Source organism: Lampris incognitus, chromosome 1 (assembly GCF_029633865.1).
Source record: "Lampris incognitus isolate fLamInc1 chromosome 1, fLamInc1.hap2, whole genome shotgun sequence".
Lineage (NCBI taxonomy): Eukaryota > Metazoa > Chordata > Actinopteri > Lampriformes > Lampridae > Lampris > Lampris incognitus.
The window spans coordinates 102683941-102699382 of NC_079211.1; the positions used below are offsets into that span (position 1 = coordinate 102683941).

Genomic DNA, 15442 nt, shown 5'->3' on the forward strand with positions numbered 1-15442 from the left:
AGTCCACGGTGAACTAGGTCATGATAAAGGGGGGGGGGGCTTTTGGTCAATCGGCGAGCTGAGTTGGATGTTTGGGACGTGTCTCTAACTCCGGGTCCAGTAGACCGCAGCCATATGACTTCCTCATGTTTGCTGCCCGGGTTAATATAGGCTGTCAGTGGGTTGGAGTCAACGCACTGTCGCGCGCGCGCGTTTACACGGTGGTTATTGTCGGAGCGGCACGGACGCACGGCAGCGATGGGAGCGTCGCAGAGTCACTCGCAGCACGCCTTTCAAGACCTGGCGGACCGGACGGGATGTAAGTACACCATGTTTAGACAATACTGTTATGACTGATATTGTCTCTTTTTTCTTTTTTTTTTACTTGTGTTGCGGTCGGTGTGTCTGTGGACGCACGTCCCAAAACGGCCACAACCAAAAGAAACGCGCCGCAGATTTCCTCCACAAACACAATGCGGGTGAATGTACACGCCAATGTCTGGTCCGACTTGTTGAACACGGACACGGCTTCAAACCAAACTTCCCCCGCGGCCTCTGCCGGCGGCTCCGGGCAGCCGATTATCGTTCACCTGAATCACTACAGCAACTCAGTGACACCAGTTGCCACTGGAATCGCGAAATGCAGCTAAACCAGATGGGTATACACCAAGTTCATTTGGCTCCAGTTCACGCCGACGTCACTTTTCTGTGGCAGCCGGAGACCACCAACCCATGTGCAAGGACGATTGCTTCGAGGTGCGTTTTTATAAAGGGCAGCGTTTGTGTTACCCTTGTGGTTTTGACCAAACGATCGGGGTCTTGAGACGGGTCTGACTTTACAGACCTCGCTCCCCGCCCGGCCGGGAAAGTGAAGAAACGTGCGCACAAACGGTCCGCGCAGAGCCAAGTTGGGAGTCAGGTGGAGCTGAAAGTCGGTGGGAGCAGCAGGTGGAGTCAGCGGGCTGAAGTCCCCCATCGTAACCTGCAGAGCACCGACCGGGACCAGTAAGGAGTGGGTCAGCCTGTGGCTCTTACGACATGGTCAGCTATCTTCGGTATCTCTCTAGGTGTGGCTCTGACCCGGTCCCTTTACGGCGGACAGCCCACCCTGCTCTCCTCTATCTGCCGCCGATTGGAGATTTGTTTCCTGACGAAATCTGGTTCCGCTGACACGCCCACGCGAAGCGCCCGTGGCCGCGACACGGGGACGTTTCTGCATTCGGCTAATTGTTTTCTGATCACGCGATCGCAGCTTTCCCCTTGCTTCCCCTTTCTTCTTGCGCTTTGCCGCAAGCCTGCGGCGCGCGCGCACGCGTCCTCACAACCACGCACGAGAAGCGCACTTTGAACTACACCGTGCGTCGGCGGACGCCACGTACTAGCCGGTGTTTCGCGAGCCCTTATCCGCTTCCCCGCTATAAACTTATGGAGCACCAACACGTGTTTTGACGCGGGGTTTCCCCCTCCCTCTTCTCTGTACTCATTTGCCGCCTTTTTGCTGTAAACCTCCACGATGGAGGCAGGCGGAGAAACGTTAAAGCTGAAAATAAAAACGCGCAGAGGCGGAGATGTGCCAGTGCACGCGCGATGCCGTTGTGCGTCTACACTTTTTATTACGACTTATCTACTGCGCGAGTTAATGGTTGACGGGGGCAGACGCATGCAGTTACACCACATATTTGTTCTACAATCAGGCTGATAAGCCTTTTCATACCAATCTGCCCGATCCGTTTGATCCAGACGACACCAGAAAAAACGGGATCCGTGAAGCGGTTGCTCCCGTTTCACATCGTTATAACGTACTGACGTTAAGCATCGCTGATGGACAGCAGGACTGTGACTGTAGACACACCAGCCTACAGTTGTTCCAGCTGTTGTGGTGACACCCTGTTGTTGTTGTTGTTTACAGTTTCTTGCGAGCAAATTAGCAACCTTCACAAAAGGTTCAAGCAACTCAGCGGGAATGAAGACACGATAAGGTACCACGCACAACCACAACACACCGCGTTTCATAGCCAGCTACCCACAACACGTTGTGTGGATCTAATGGCAATAAACTGACGTTGGCTGATTCAGATAAATATGATCCAACACGTCCGTGTTTACCGATACAGGTATTTTTAATGCTCCGACTACAGAGTCCAGCACGCGCGCGCGCACACGCACGCACACACACAGTGATACAAACAATAGGCCAAACTTGTGCTCGTGGAGCCATGCGTGGGCCCATATGCTGCTAATGCATGCAAAGATAAATACACAGACACATAGGACACACGCACAAACAAACACATGCAAAAAAATACACACACACACACAGTGATACAAACAATAGGCCAAACTCATGCTCGTGCAGCCATGCATGGGCCCATGTGCTGCTAATACATGCAAAGATAAATACACAGACACATAGGACACACACACAAACAAAAAGACATACAAAAAACACATGCCCTCTCTCTCTCTCTCTCACACACACACACACACACACACACACACACACACACACACACACACACAGAGTCATCATTCACACTGTCTTTGGACAGTGACGGATTCCATTTCTTTAAAAAGAAACAGGGCGATCATATTCAAAGAAAGTGCAGCGGGTGTTTCTCCTGGCAGTCTAGTGTTCACTTAACTCATAGTAAAAGCTACTGAGTTCTCATGGGGCAATGGGGCAAGTTAACTCACACCTAGGCATTATAAAGCAATTTAAAAGAGTGCTTGTCGTAGTCACTTCCCACAAATGAAATCCAAACAAGTTACCAACACAAAGCCAAATAAAGATAACAATGCTGTGGTTTGATTGGTGGACAGTTTGCAGTTGCTGTGAAACCTTGACCCTAATGGAGCTTCTGTTGTTGCCCCGCAGCAGAGACAACCTGGAGAACATCCCAGCCCTGGCTAAAAACCCTATAAGAACAGAGATTATTGAAGCCTTCTTTGATAAAAGGTGGGTGAAGTATTTCAGCGGGGCTTCGGGCCATCAATGCAAATGCAGTAGTTATATTATTTTGAACTTGTTTCTGAAAAAAAGAAGGGGGCTATCGATTATTTTTTGAGATGTTGGATTGGTGAAAGTTTCAGCTTGTTCATGGAACGGTCCCTCTCGCCGAGTTTTCTCACAAGCCCACTTGAATCACGTACTGTACACTCATAGTAGCTCAATACTGGATTTTTATTTTGTCTCCGACCCAGAAACCAGCGTCAGGATGAGGTGGGCTCTTTCAACGAGATTGGCTTTGAGCAGTTCCTCATGGTCATGTCCCACTTCCAACCGCCCACCATGAACATGAAGGAGGAAGAAAGGGAGGCGATGAGAAGACAGAAGCTTCATTGTGAGATAACTGCACCCTATAATTAATATCATTATCATTCCTTGTCTATGCCGGCTTAATCAAGATCAACCGTGAGGGCAAGCAAGCACTGGGCATATGCCACAGAAGTGCCCCAGACAAGCTGACAGTCCATCACATAGCCTGCGAAGTTAATCACTCATGCAACATGGATATCTATGGACAATCTAGAGCCTGCAATTCATCTATCATGCATATCTTTGGACTGTGGGAAGAAACTAGGGTACCTGCAGCACAACCACACAAACCACAGGGGGAGAACATGAAAATGCCACACAGCAGGGTTATAATCAAACCCAGTACCCTCCCTCTGTGAGGTGACAGTGGAAACCACTCAGGAGGAGGAGGAGGAGGAGGAAGAGGAGCGGTATTGTAATTATGCTTCCACATGAGCTGTGGTTAAGATTCACGTCTCTGGACCCATGTGTTCACCTGCTGGCCTGGGCTTGAGTCCCACCAGAAACCTTTGTCCCATGTCATTCAAATAAACTCATTCGGTGGAGAAGACCACCTTGCTCAGCTCTAAATTATGGTGAAAGAGCTGGTAACGGTGGTGTCTTACTTTGTCAATGGGTCTTGTCGAACTAGGTGATGCATTTTTGGGAACTGGCACCATAATGCTCACCACAGATCAGCTATCACAATAGAGAAGCGAGGAGGAATTCAAGGCTTGGCAGGGCACGTGGCCAGAGAGGTAGCATGACTGCCCCTACTGTGCAAAGCACCATGGACTCGTCACCAAACGCAAACTGCAGCACAGTTTAACATCTCGTCTGTGGGCTTCGGGGCCTTGGCATTTTGCCACAAAATAGACAGCAATCATATTATTAACCTCAGTTCCTTTAGCCTCTCTCTTGGGGTAGCCCCAGTGGGCTTCATAAACATTTAATTCTTCCACATTTAAAGTGGCTATCAGCGATTTCAGTTCACAACAGTTCATAATAATTGGCTGAACTCTTTCTACATCCCGACAGCCATCAAATAAAGTAGAAGCATTGAGAAAAATATCTGGGCCTCTGTGGCCGTCCTAGATGCTGTAAATGGACACAGAAATTTTTCCCTGTACCCGCTTCTTATCAGCCAATCACCTTGCACATTCCTGAGGCTCTTAGTCAGAAGTGAGGGGGCGAATACTTCTGCAGTGTTTTTATTTTAAAATGTAGCTAGCACTTGCTAATGTTCGCCCAGTATCTCAATGTTGTCATGTTCACTGTTCCATGTTTTGAGATTTTAACTGATTCAGATTTTATTTCAGATGAAATGGATAGTTTGAAATTAATCTACTCGGGTCTCTCATCTTTCCCAATAATGAATACTGTATTCTTTCACAGAGGATTAATGACGGGCAAAGAAAAGCCCCCAGGATGTCCATCTGACACTTAAAATGACATTCACTTATTTTGTCGTTATCTCACAATATGACAGTACCATACATTCAAAAACCACTTGCGCAGCATTGTCAAAATGTCAATGGACACTGCTCAAGAGGGAAATAAGGGGCATGTCTAGCGTCTCCCAATTTCAATTAAATCCGCTAAACTTTAAGTATGCAGTGTGACTCACTGAATCACTAGTATCAATGACATGTCACTGTCAGCGAGGGCGCTGGCGTTTTCAGGAAGTTTCATTTCCTTTTTTCGTTGTAACATTTAGCATTTGTGCGGTCTGGAGACTGTATAGCCTATCCCTATCCCATTAACTTATCTTTGCGTCTGAGAGCAAACATTCCTCTAATCAAAACTTCCTCCTTCATTCTAGTGATGAAGAAAAGTCCATTAGTGACATCCTGAGTACTTTATTCCCCCCTAATTATGGTAGGAATGTTCCTTATTAACTAGATCGGATATTAAGGCACCAAAGACACTTTGTGGTGGGCACTGCTGCCTCACAGAAAGAGGGTCCTTGGTTTGATCTCAGCCATTCTGTGTGAAGCTAGAAGGTTCTCCTCAACTTTCTAGGTGTTTCGCGTCACAGTCTAAAGATACTAAGTCTGGTGAATTGGGGACTCTATTAGGCCATAAGTATAAATGAGAGTCTAAGCGATCTGTCCAGGGTGTTTCTCTGCCCAGTGCATGCTGGGATAGACTCCAACCACGATCCTAATTCCGTTGGTCTAGAGAGCAGTTGAAGTCCATAATTGATAAGTGTGTTTTCGTGGTGCTTCTTTTTCAGTCTTGTTCAACATGCATGACACCGACAATGATGGCACCATCACATTGGAGGAGTACAGGAAGGTAAGACCACCTGCAAAGGCACCAAGGCAAGTTAACGTTGGAAGTTGGGCGGCACAGTGGCCCAGTAGTTAGCGCTGTCGCCTCACAGCAAGAAGGTCCTGGGCTCGAACCCTGGGGCTGGCCAACCTTGGGGGTCATCCCAGGTCGTCCTCCGTCAATTTGACTTTATTTTCAAAAGACGGCCATGTTGTTCTCTTTCTAGGTAGTAGAGGAGCTTTTGTCCAAAAGCGGATCAATGGGCCAAGAGTCTGCGAAAGCCATCGCAGACGCTGCCATGTTGGAAGTGGCGAGCACGAACGTACCTTATATGGTAATAGAGTGATTACTGTCTCGGCCCGTTATAATCAATACGTCCATTCACATATAATGCATTCATTCACATTGACAGGTTTTCAAGTTAACGCAGTAAATACTCGTGGGTTCATGTGTCACTTCTCCGTCATTTCAGGAGCCAGACGAGTTCTATGAAGGGATTACGTTTGAGCATTTTGTACAGGTATGGACAACCCCAAGTTAATGAAACTGTTAACTACCTGAAGTGCCCATCCAAACAAGTCTTTTTAGCTGATAGGGTGATATTGTCACAATCACCGTGCATCTTCTTCCCACCTTTCAGATTTTAAAAGGCCTTGAGATGGAGTCAAGGATGCACATCCGCTTCTTGGATGTGGACACCCCAACAATGAGATGTGGAAAAGGATCGTCTTAAAGGAATCTTGCTCCTTTAGATGCTTTTTGTCGGTGCTGTTTTCAGAAGAACCCCACCAGCCTTCCTTTGGAATAAATCCAAATGATTTTTGATATTTGAATCATAGATATTTTCATACAGAGAAATCCAGAGGTGGCCTTATGATGGCAAAATAATGCCAACAAGGACCGGTTAATTTTCTTTTGGCTACTTTAAAAAGTCTTTCTGGGCATCTGGGTAGCGTAGCGGTCTATTCCGTTGCCTACTAACATGGGGATCACCTGTTCGAATCCCCGTGTTACCTTCGGCTTGGTCGGGCGTCCCTACAGACACAATTGGCCGTGTCTGCGGGCAGGAAGCCGGATGTGGGTATGTGTCCTGGTCGCTGCACTCATGCCTCCTCTGGGAGAGGGGGAACTGGGGGGAATAGCGTGATCCTTCCACGCGCTACGTCCCCCTGGCGAAATTCCTCACTGTCAGGTGAAAAGAAGCGGCTGGTGACTCCACATGTATCAGGGGAGGCATGTGGTAGTCTGCAGCCCTCCCTGGATTGGCAGAGGGGGTGGAGCAGCGACAGGGACAGCTCGGAAGAGTAGGGTAATTGGCCAAATACAATTGGGGAGAAATAAGGTGGGGGGGGCAGGGGGAAAAGTCTTGCTAATGCCCACAGGTTTTTAAGGTTTTCATAGGTCCTGGGTGAAACATTCAAACATTTAAGGGAAAATTAAGTTCTTTGCAATCAAAAGGCATAATTTCAAAAGGCCATACCTTTTTGGGTTTGCTGTGTTTTTCTTGTAATTTTTTCATTAAATTTATTCTCATACACAACTGTTCATTTAGACGTGGCAATACTGTCAAAAAAATCTTCCGTAACATGATCCAACACTAACCAAACTCTGGCCGTGCTTACATACTACTACCTCTGTATATTTTCCTTTATTCCTGGCAGTCACCTCCATGTAACTCCATGAAATGATACCACCCAGTACTGTACCATGAAGCTGTCGTCTCCCTCTTGCTTAAAGGCATGGCCAGTTATGAACAGTCATGTCAGTCATGTTGTGTGGCACGGTTCATCTCTTATGGCCCACAAATGCTAAAGACACAATGAGAGCATTAGAGGACCCAGACAGTCAATGGATTTGCAATGTGAAATCAATATCTTTGTCTTACGCAGGTCTCCGACTCAAACATGACACCTTTTTTAACGTGGTGCTAAAATAAAACTTTTTTAATGGAGAGTATGCAGCACCTATTCATGAATCTTCCTCTTCTTTAAGGCAGCAACTCTTGTTTCTGTTGTTTGAATTGTTGGGAGTTATTAAACAGAAACAGTGATTCAAGTTCATTTTCTGTTGTTTAATTCTGTTGCAGAATCAAATGAAAATCCCCTTCTCCCCAATTGTAATCGGCCAATTACCCTACTCTTCACATCCGGCTTCCCACCCGCAGACACGGCCAATTGCGTCTGTAGAGACGCCCGACCAAGCCGGAGGCAACACAGGGACTCGAACCGCCGACCCCCGTGTTGGTAGGCAATGGAATAGACCGCTATGCTACCCAGGCGCCTCAAATGAAAATCATGAATGTGAGGCAAATGGAGAAATTACATCATCCATTCTTCATCTTGCATGTGTTGTGCCCAACTGTACAGGTTTAAAACCAGATACCTAAGTATACCGTAACTTTTTGTATTAAAAGAAAAAAAATAGGGAGTGACAATTAGAGATTTAAAGAAGTATATACAACGATGATAGATTACAAATCTAATAAAGATATAATAATCTTTTCATTTTAAACTAGGAGGATGAAAGAAAAGGGATGAGAGTGGTGAGGGTAACAATTTGGCAGGAAAAACTACCTGCAACTGGAGCTCTTATACAAGCTCTACTGTCCATTTACACCTACACACTCACATACAAACACTAACACACACACACACACACACACACACACAGAGCTGGGCGGTGGGGGTGCCGCGTGTCAGTGGGCGGGGTGTGAGCCAGACAGCGTGTCGTAAGGCACTGCCAGGCTGATGTTGTAGTTGTAACCGTAAGACTCGTCGTAGCTGGAGCGGCAGATGGGGAGAATGTGGTCCTGCGAGGTGGCGTCCTCGGAGAAGTCATAGTGGCAGATCACCCCCCTGTGCCTGGAATGATTAGGAAACATTCACGTCGACAGTAAGGGCAAAGGTGAACGCTGCTTAACTTCTGCCCCTTAGTGGGGAAATCTACAGTAAGGACAGACATGTGAGTAAAGTCATTCACTGAGCAGAAAGCTGTACTGGTATTGCAAGGTCCTTCCTGAAAGTGTCAAGTAATGCATTTGATGCCGCCCTATAAACTGATCTTTGGCAACTGAAGTTTGGAAATCCTGGTAAAGGATTGGGTTACACATGCTAAATAGGTTTTACTTAATAGAATATACAAATTTAAATATTTTTTTGGGGGGAGGGAGGATTTTTTTCGCCCCAACTGTACTTGGCCAATTACCCCACTCTTCTGAGCCGTCCCCATCTCTGCTACACCCCCTCCGCCGATCCAGGGAGGCACTGCAGACTACCACATGCCTCATCTGATAAATGTGGAATCGCCAGCTGCTTCTTTTCACCTGACAGTGAGGAGTTTCACCAAGGGCACATAGCACGTGGGATGATCACGCGCTATTCCCCCCAGTCCCCACCCCCGAACAGGTGCCCTGACCGACCAGAGGAGGCGCTCTAGTGAAGCAAGCAGGACACATACCCACATCCGGCTTCCCACCCACAGACACAGCCAATTGTGTCTGTAGGGACGCCCGACCAAGTCGGAGGCAACACGGGGATTTGAACCAGCGATCCCCATGTTGGTACGCAACGGAATAGACCGCCACGCTACCCAGATGCTCCGAGATATGGTTTTTGAAGGCTTGAACTAATGCCCCATAGGACTGTGCTAAAAGCCAGTGAGAAGACTCGGCAACAGTTTTAGTTTCTCAGCACTGAAGTCTTCAGTTTCTGTCTGTATGTTTCTAAATGATGCCCGACAACATTTTAATGAGAGCTAGTTAAAAAAAAAAAGAAAATAAAAGTTAATCTATCCTTTAAGCATACTTGGAGTAAACTTTAGAAAAGTCACACATCTCCCTGTTTATGGGAGTCCATGTGCATGACAAGAAAACATCAAAAATAAAATCATACAGGTGGGTTGAATAGGATGAACAAGATGGCGACGAGTCTGCATATGGGCAGGAGGTTGAGCGGCTGGTGCTCTGGTGCAGTCAGAACAACTTGGAGATGAACATGCTCCAGACTGTGGAGATGACAATGGACTTTACCACACACTCCTCAAAACTGCTCCCTCTCATAATATCCAACAGCCCCGTGTCAACCGTGGAGACCTTCAAGTTTCTGGGAACTACCATTCCCAAAGACCTGAAGTGGGAGACCCATATCAACTCCATCCTCAAAAAGACCCAGCAGAGGATGTTTTTTCTGTGAAAATTGATGAAATTTGGTCTGCCACAGGAACTGTTAAGCCAGTTCTACACCGCAGTCACTGAATCTGCCCTGTGCACATCCATCACAGTCTAGTTTGGAGCAGCAACAAAACAGGACGGGAACAGGAAAAAAAAAATCACTGGCGCTCCCCTGCCCACCCTGCAGAGCCTGGAAACGGGTGGGCAGAATCAGCACAGACCCCCACACCCAGGTCACAGTCTGTTTGACCTCCTACCCTCTGGCAAGCGCAACAGAGCAATGGGCACCAAAACCACCGGACATAAGGACAGTATTTTTTCCCCCACAGTCCATCTCTCTCATGAACACTTAACAGTATGGTTCAATAATGAACACTCATTGTGTAAATATGACACTTTATAAGTAGCCCCCCTCCGGTCAAGATGTCTCACCTACATATCTACGATGTGAACTACCTCTTTAAACCTGATGTGCAATAAAAATGTATATACACATACAGCTGCTGTATACGGGTTACAAATTATTGCATTCATTGCTGTGGTTGTAACATAGGTATATAATATTGTATGTAGTTGTAAGGTGGATATATAGTGTATACTTCTGGTACACAAGCTAATATAGTGTAACATAGTGGGAGTACATAGCATTTTATATGGGCATGATATGTTGAGGAGTTGTGGTATGGTATATGGTATAGTGTATGGGTAATATAGTATCTAAGCAATATGGTATAATACATGGGCATAGGTTGATTACTCAACCATAACAAAACTCTATAGTAGCAACCTACCTGTTGTGCATACTACATGCTTGCCTCCAATGTCCTGTTGTTCCATTTATTTCTTCTGTTTTTTTTTCTCTTTTTTCTTTGCCCTTTTCTCATTTTCTTTTTTTTGTGCAAGTGATGTCTGCAAGTGCTAGAAGCTTCTGTTTACCGGAGTCAAATTCCTTGTGTGCATAGATAGGCACGCTTGGCCGATAAAGTTGATTCTGATTGCCACTGGAGAAATTTCTAAATTTGTGTTTCCATTGCACAATCTTTTTATTGACGCAGTGAATTTTCCGCATCAAACGCACATCATGTTTTTGTGTGCAAAAATTAGGATTTTTTTTCAAAAGTTGGCATTTTCGCTCTGCTTTTTTAATTTGCAACCTCAAAACTGGCAGGAAGAAAGCTTGGTGGAAACACACCTACTATCTCAGGACTACTCAGAACGCAGCTAGAAACCTTGTAGTACATCAGTCACGCTTGTCAAGGCACAAGGAAACAATCGGCCCACTGAGTTGTTTCTGACACCGAGATGACATTGTCTACAACCAGCGTGTCGGGGAATAAGTGTTTGTGGCTGGCAGGGAGAGAGAGAAAGAGTAATTGATGGATGAAAGACCTGCGGTGAGCCGTGAGGTCATCATCGGTGATGCAGGCCCCCCGAGGAGACTTCTCATCTGGGATGTTGGCGGTCACCAGGGTGCTTGTGTTGAAACGCACATGCCTGACAGGATGCCTGCAAACAAGACAAGACAGACGTGAAAAAATAACATTTAAATTAACTTCAGAGGCCAGTATTAAATGGAGTCTATGTAGTACGAGCCATTCCATCTCGTACTCAGTCACAAAAAAACTGGTACTTCTTTCTGCAGACTAGTCACTATTCTGCCAGACAGAATTTTAATTGTACAGCTGTAGATCACAGTCACAGAGGGCTCTATAGTCACATAGTGAGAAACAGCTTAATGTTTAGCAGATTAGATTTACAAAAGTCACAAAAGCTCCAAAAAAATAGATGCTAGTTCTGAATTAATAGACAGTAATTGCTAATTTTTCAATAAATTAATAAGTTTAAGATTTAATTAATAATATATAATATAATAATAATTAAAATAATTAAAATAATAATCTTAATTGATTTTCACTAGTCTCTTTTCTGTTTTGAGAGTAAAATGATATTTCTTGTACTTATTATATAACAATAATGACAATACATTTTATTTGTGGGTGCCTTTCAGAGCCCTCAAGGACACCTTACAGAACACAATAAAAAACAAGCAGCACTGTATCAGACAGCATAAAATCAAAACAAGCAGAGTAGACAATAAAAAGTTAACACAACAGATAAGTATAAAATCAACATCTGCACAACACTCAATGAAGCGTGGATCAGACTGAATATGCCAGTTTGAAAAGGTACATTTTGAGATGGGATTTGGAAGTTGAAAGAGAGTCAATGTTGTGAATGTCTTGTGGGAGAGAGTTCCATAGGCAGGGGGCAGAATGACTGAATGCTCCAGACCCCATGGTAGTCAAGGGGGCCGATGGTGTAGTAAGTTGGAGAGCAGAAGAGGATCTGAGAGCGCGGGAGGGCATGTGGATATGAAGGAGTTCAGAAAGATACGAAGGAGCTAGGTTATTAAGGGCCTTAAAGGTGAGGAGCAGGATCTTGAAGTCAATACGGTATATAACAGGGAGCCAATGGAGTTGCTGAAGAACAGGAGTGATATGATCTATGTAAGAAGTTCTGCTGATGATACGGGCAGCTGAATTCTGAACCAGCTGAAGTTTATGAAGATATTTGAGGGGAAGACCAAAGAGGATAGAATTACAGTAGTCAATACGGGATGTAACCAGGGTGTGAGTCAGTATGGCGGTGCTTTTAGGTGTAAGTGACAGGCGATATGCTGTAACAAATGTTATTTTTATCACCCGTAAAAGTTGTTTCGTGTGACATATCTCATATTCCTTAAGATAATACATGATTCAAACAGCAATGTCACACAACCATCTTGGTATGCTTCACTGATACTGATATCTTTACTATATTTTCAAATGGGGTGAATATCCTTACACAAGTCCAGACAATCAATTAAAATAATACGCTAACTTTACTGCTATAGAATGTCTTGCATAAGAATACAATGCAATGCACTTTACATGAGATCAAGTTACAAATGAGGAAAGAAATAAGACAGGCCTTTACTTATACATAAGCAAGGCTCAGCGTTTTCGGTTTTTACCAGTTTTCATCGAAAAATACCCAGATTTTTTAAAAGGAGCAGATCGGTTTAAACTGATTTTCACCCGGATTTTATGTTTCCACGGATCCAAAAGTTGTTCCTGTTCATACGAGGTTATGTAACAGTGTCCTCTTGTCCTCTTGTGGCGATATTCGGCATGTTGGATGGCTTTGAAAAATAAAAACCGAAAACGCTGAGTCTTGTATGAGAGAGCGGGGTGTGTGTGAGGTATAAGAGCGGGTGTGTGCGAGCGCCATGTGCCGAGGTGAAAAAAATTCCGCATACAAATGTTGACAACAATCGTAACATTAATTACATTATGCCACTGTAGTGGTAGGTGGCCATTAAACAATGACTGTAGTGACTAACCACCCACCTAATAAGCAACCAACTATTTAATGTCAAGTATCACATTTTTGACCAAGCAAAAGAACAACATATACTACTACTACTTTTGGCTGCTCTCGTTAGGGGTCGCCATAGTGGATCATCGGTTTCCATCTCTTCCTGTCTTCTGCATCTTCCTCTGTCACACCAGCCCCCTGCATGTCCTCCCTCACCACATCTATAAACCTCCTCTTTGGCCTTCCTCTTCTCCTCTTCCCTGGCAGCTCCATATTCAGCATCCTTCTCCCAATATACCCAGCATCTCTCCTCCACACATGTCCAAACCATCTCAATCTTACCTCTCTTGCTTTGTCTCCAAACCATCCAACCTGAGCTGTCCCTCTAATATACTTGTTCCTAATCCCGTCCTTCATCACTCCCAATGAAAATCTTAGCATCTCTGCCACCTCCAGCTCCATCTCCTGTCTTTTCGTCAGTGCCACTGTCTCCAAACCATATAACATAGCTGGTCTCACAACCATCTTGTAAACCTCCCCTTTAACTCTTGCTGGTACCCTTCTGTCGCAAATCCCTCCAAACACTGTTCTCCACTCTGCCTGCACTCTCTTCTTCACCTCTCTTCTGCACGCCCCGTTACTTTGTACAGTTGACCCCAAGTATTTAAACTCATACACCTCCGTCACCTCTACTCCTTGCATCTTCACCATTCCACTGTCCTCCCTCTCATTCACGCATATGTACTCCATCTTGCTCCTACTAACTTTTGTTCCTCTTCTCTCCAGTGCATACCTCCACCTCCCCAGGCTCTCCTCAACCTACACCCTACTCTTGCTACAGATCACAATGTCATCCATGAACATCATAGTCCACTAAGACTCCTGCCTGATCTTGTCCGTCAACCTGTCCATCAGCACTGCAAACAAGAAAGGGCTCAGAGTCGATCCTTAATGTAATCCTACCTCCACAATGTATACTTCTCCATCAACATTTTCAAAGCAAACATCACATCTGTGGTGCTCTGTCATGGCATGAAACCATACTGCTGCTCTCTAATCATCAACTCTCCTCTTAACCTAGCTTCTAGTACTCTTCCCCATATCTTCATGCTGTGGCTGATTTATACCTCTGTGGTTGCTACAGTTCTGCACATCGCCCTCATTCTTTGAAATTGTTCCCAGTATCCTTCTTCTCCACAGAAGAAAAGAACAAATGAGTCAGAATAAAAAGGACAGTCACTGTACTCAGGCAGACATGTTTTTACAGCACTCTAGCTAAAATGTGTGGTATGGTTCCCCTATTTGCAATGCAAACTTGACACTGCTTATGTTTCAGGAGCAGGTCATTTTCTCCACTGAGACAATGTGTGTAGGTGGCATGTGCAATGCAAGAAATGAGGCGGTTAACAAATATTTTTGTGAGAGAGTACATTTTCTAATTAAACTAGTCAATTGTTAAAAATTTCATACTGTGTCTGGAAATTATGGTACGGGTCACAGCTAAGTGCGTGTATGTATTCATGTACGGATGTGTATTGATGAGTAGTTTCAGGGTGAGATTTTGACCCAGGCTAGGGTACTGTATTTTCCTGACTACAAGTCGCTTTTTTTTGTACTCGTCTGGCTGGTCCTGTGATTTATATTCCAAAGCGAATTAAACAATGTAATTTTGTCTGGCGAATATACTGCAATTTAAACTAAGGCCACTACATGGCACTGTTTAATCTTGTGACTCAAAAATATTGTAACACCATATAAATGCGACTTATACACTGAAGCAATGTTTTTTTTTTCCTCGCAACAATGTGTTTTTTTGCTGAGAGCGACTTATACTCCGGTGCGACTTGTAGTCCAGGAAATAGTCAAGTTGGGGTCGGGGTCGACCTCGGTTTGTAATCAACATCAGGGCTAGGGGATGGGGGGGAGCTTCCGTCTCTCACCTGTTGTGCATCTCCCACAGCTTGGCCCCCATCCTCATCTCCCACACACAGACCAGCCCCTCACCACCGCCGCTCACGATCTTCCAATCATCTGCCTGCACTGAGGTCACGCCCAGGTGGTGGGCGTACAGGGACGCCACAGAGGAGCCGCTGCGTAGATCGAACACCCTCACCCTGTGAACCAACGAACAGAGAGGGGTAGGTGTTAAACATCACAATGAGAAATTCTTCCTTTGGATTTGAAAGATGGTAAGACACAAGGGAAACATAGTGTCTTGTCATCGTCTGTACATCAGAGGTTGAAGTTTAAGAGTTACGGTGCTTTCTAGGGAAAGTTACTATTTTTGCAACTTTGCCACTGTTGTTATATCCATCCATGCCTCTCTAGACAGTCAGATAGACAGATAGTTAACAGTGTGGTGCAGCACC

At 45.1% G+C, this 15442-nt stretch overlaps 2 protein-coding genes across 2 annotated transcripts in view; one reads left to right on the forward strand and one right to left on the reverse strand.

The window, feature by feature from the left end:
• The first annotated feature begins 105 nt into the window (after positions 1–105).
• Positions 106–7840, forward strand: tesca (tescalcin a). The gene is made up of 8 exons (XM_056288303.1): positions 106–298; positions 1889–1958; positions 2855–2935; positions 3181–3320; positions 5511–5572; positions 5775–5882; positions 6021–6068; positions 6189–7840. The coding sequence occupies exons 1-8, from the start codon at positions 238–240 to the stop codon at positions 6279–6281; spliced, it is 663 nt and encodes a 220-aa protein (XP_056144278.1). The 5' UTR covers positions 106–237; the 3' UTR covers positions 6282–7840.
• A 178-nt stretch (positions 7841–8018) lies between these two features.
• fbxw8 (F-box and WD repeat domain containing 8) overlaps positions 8019–15442 on the reverse strand; it is a 56415-nt gene continuing 48991 nt past the window's right edge. Inside the window, exons 9-11 of the mRNA XM_056288290.1 lie at positions 15014–15187; positions 11106–11222; positions 8019–8409 (exon numbers count right to left, since the gene is read on the reverse strand). Of these exons, the coding sequence (XP_056144265.1) occupies positions 8244–8409; positions 11106–11222; positions 15014–15187 (457 nt within the window). The 3' untranslated portion in view covers positions 8019–8243. The remainder of the gene's footprint in view (positions 8410–11105; positions 11223–15013; positions 15188–15442) is intronic.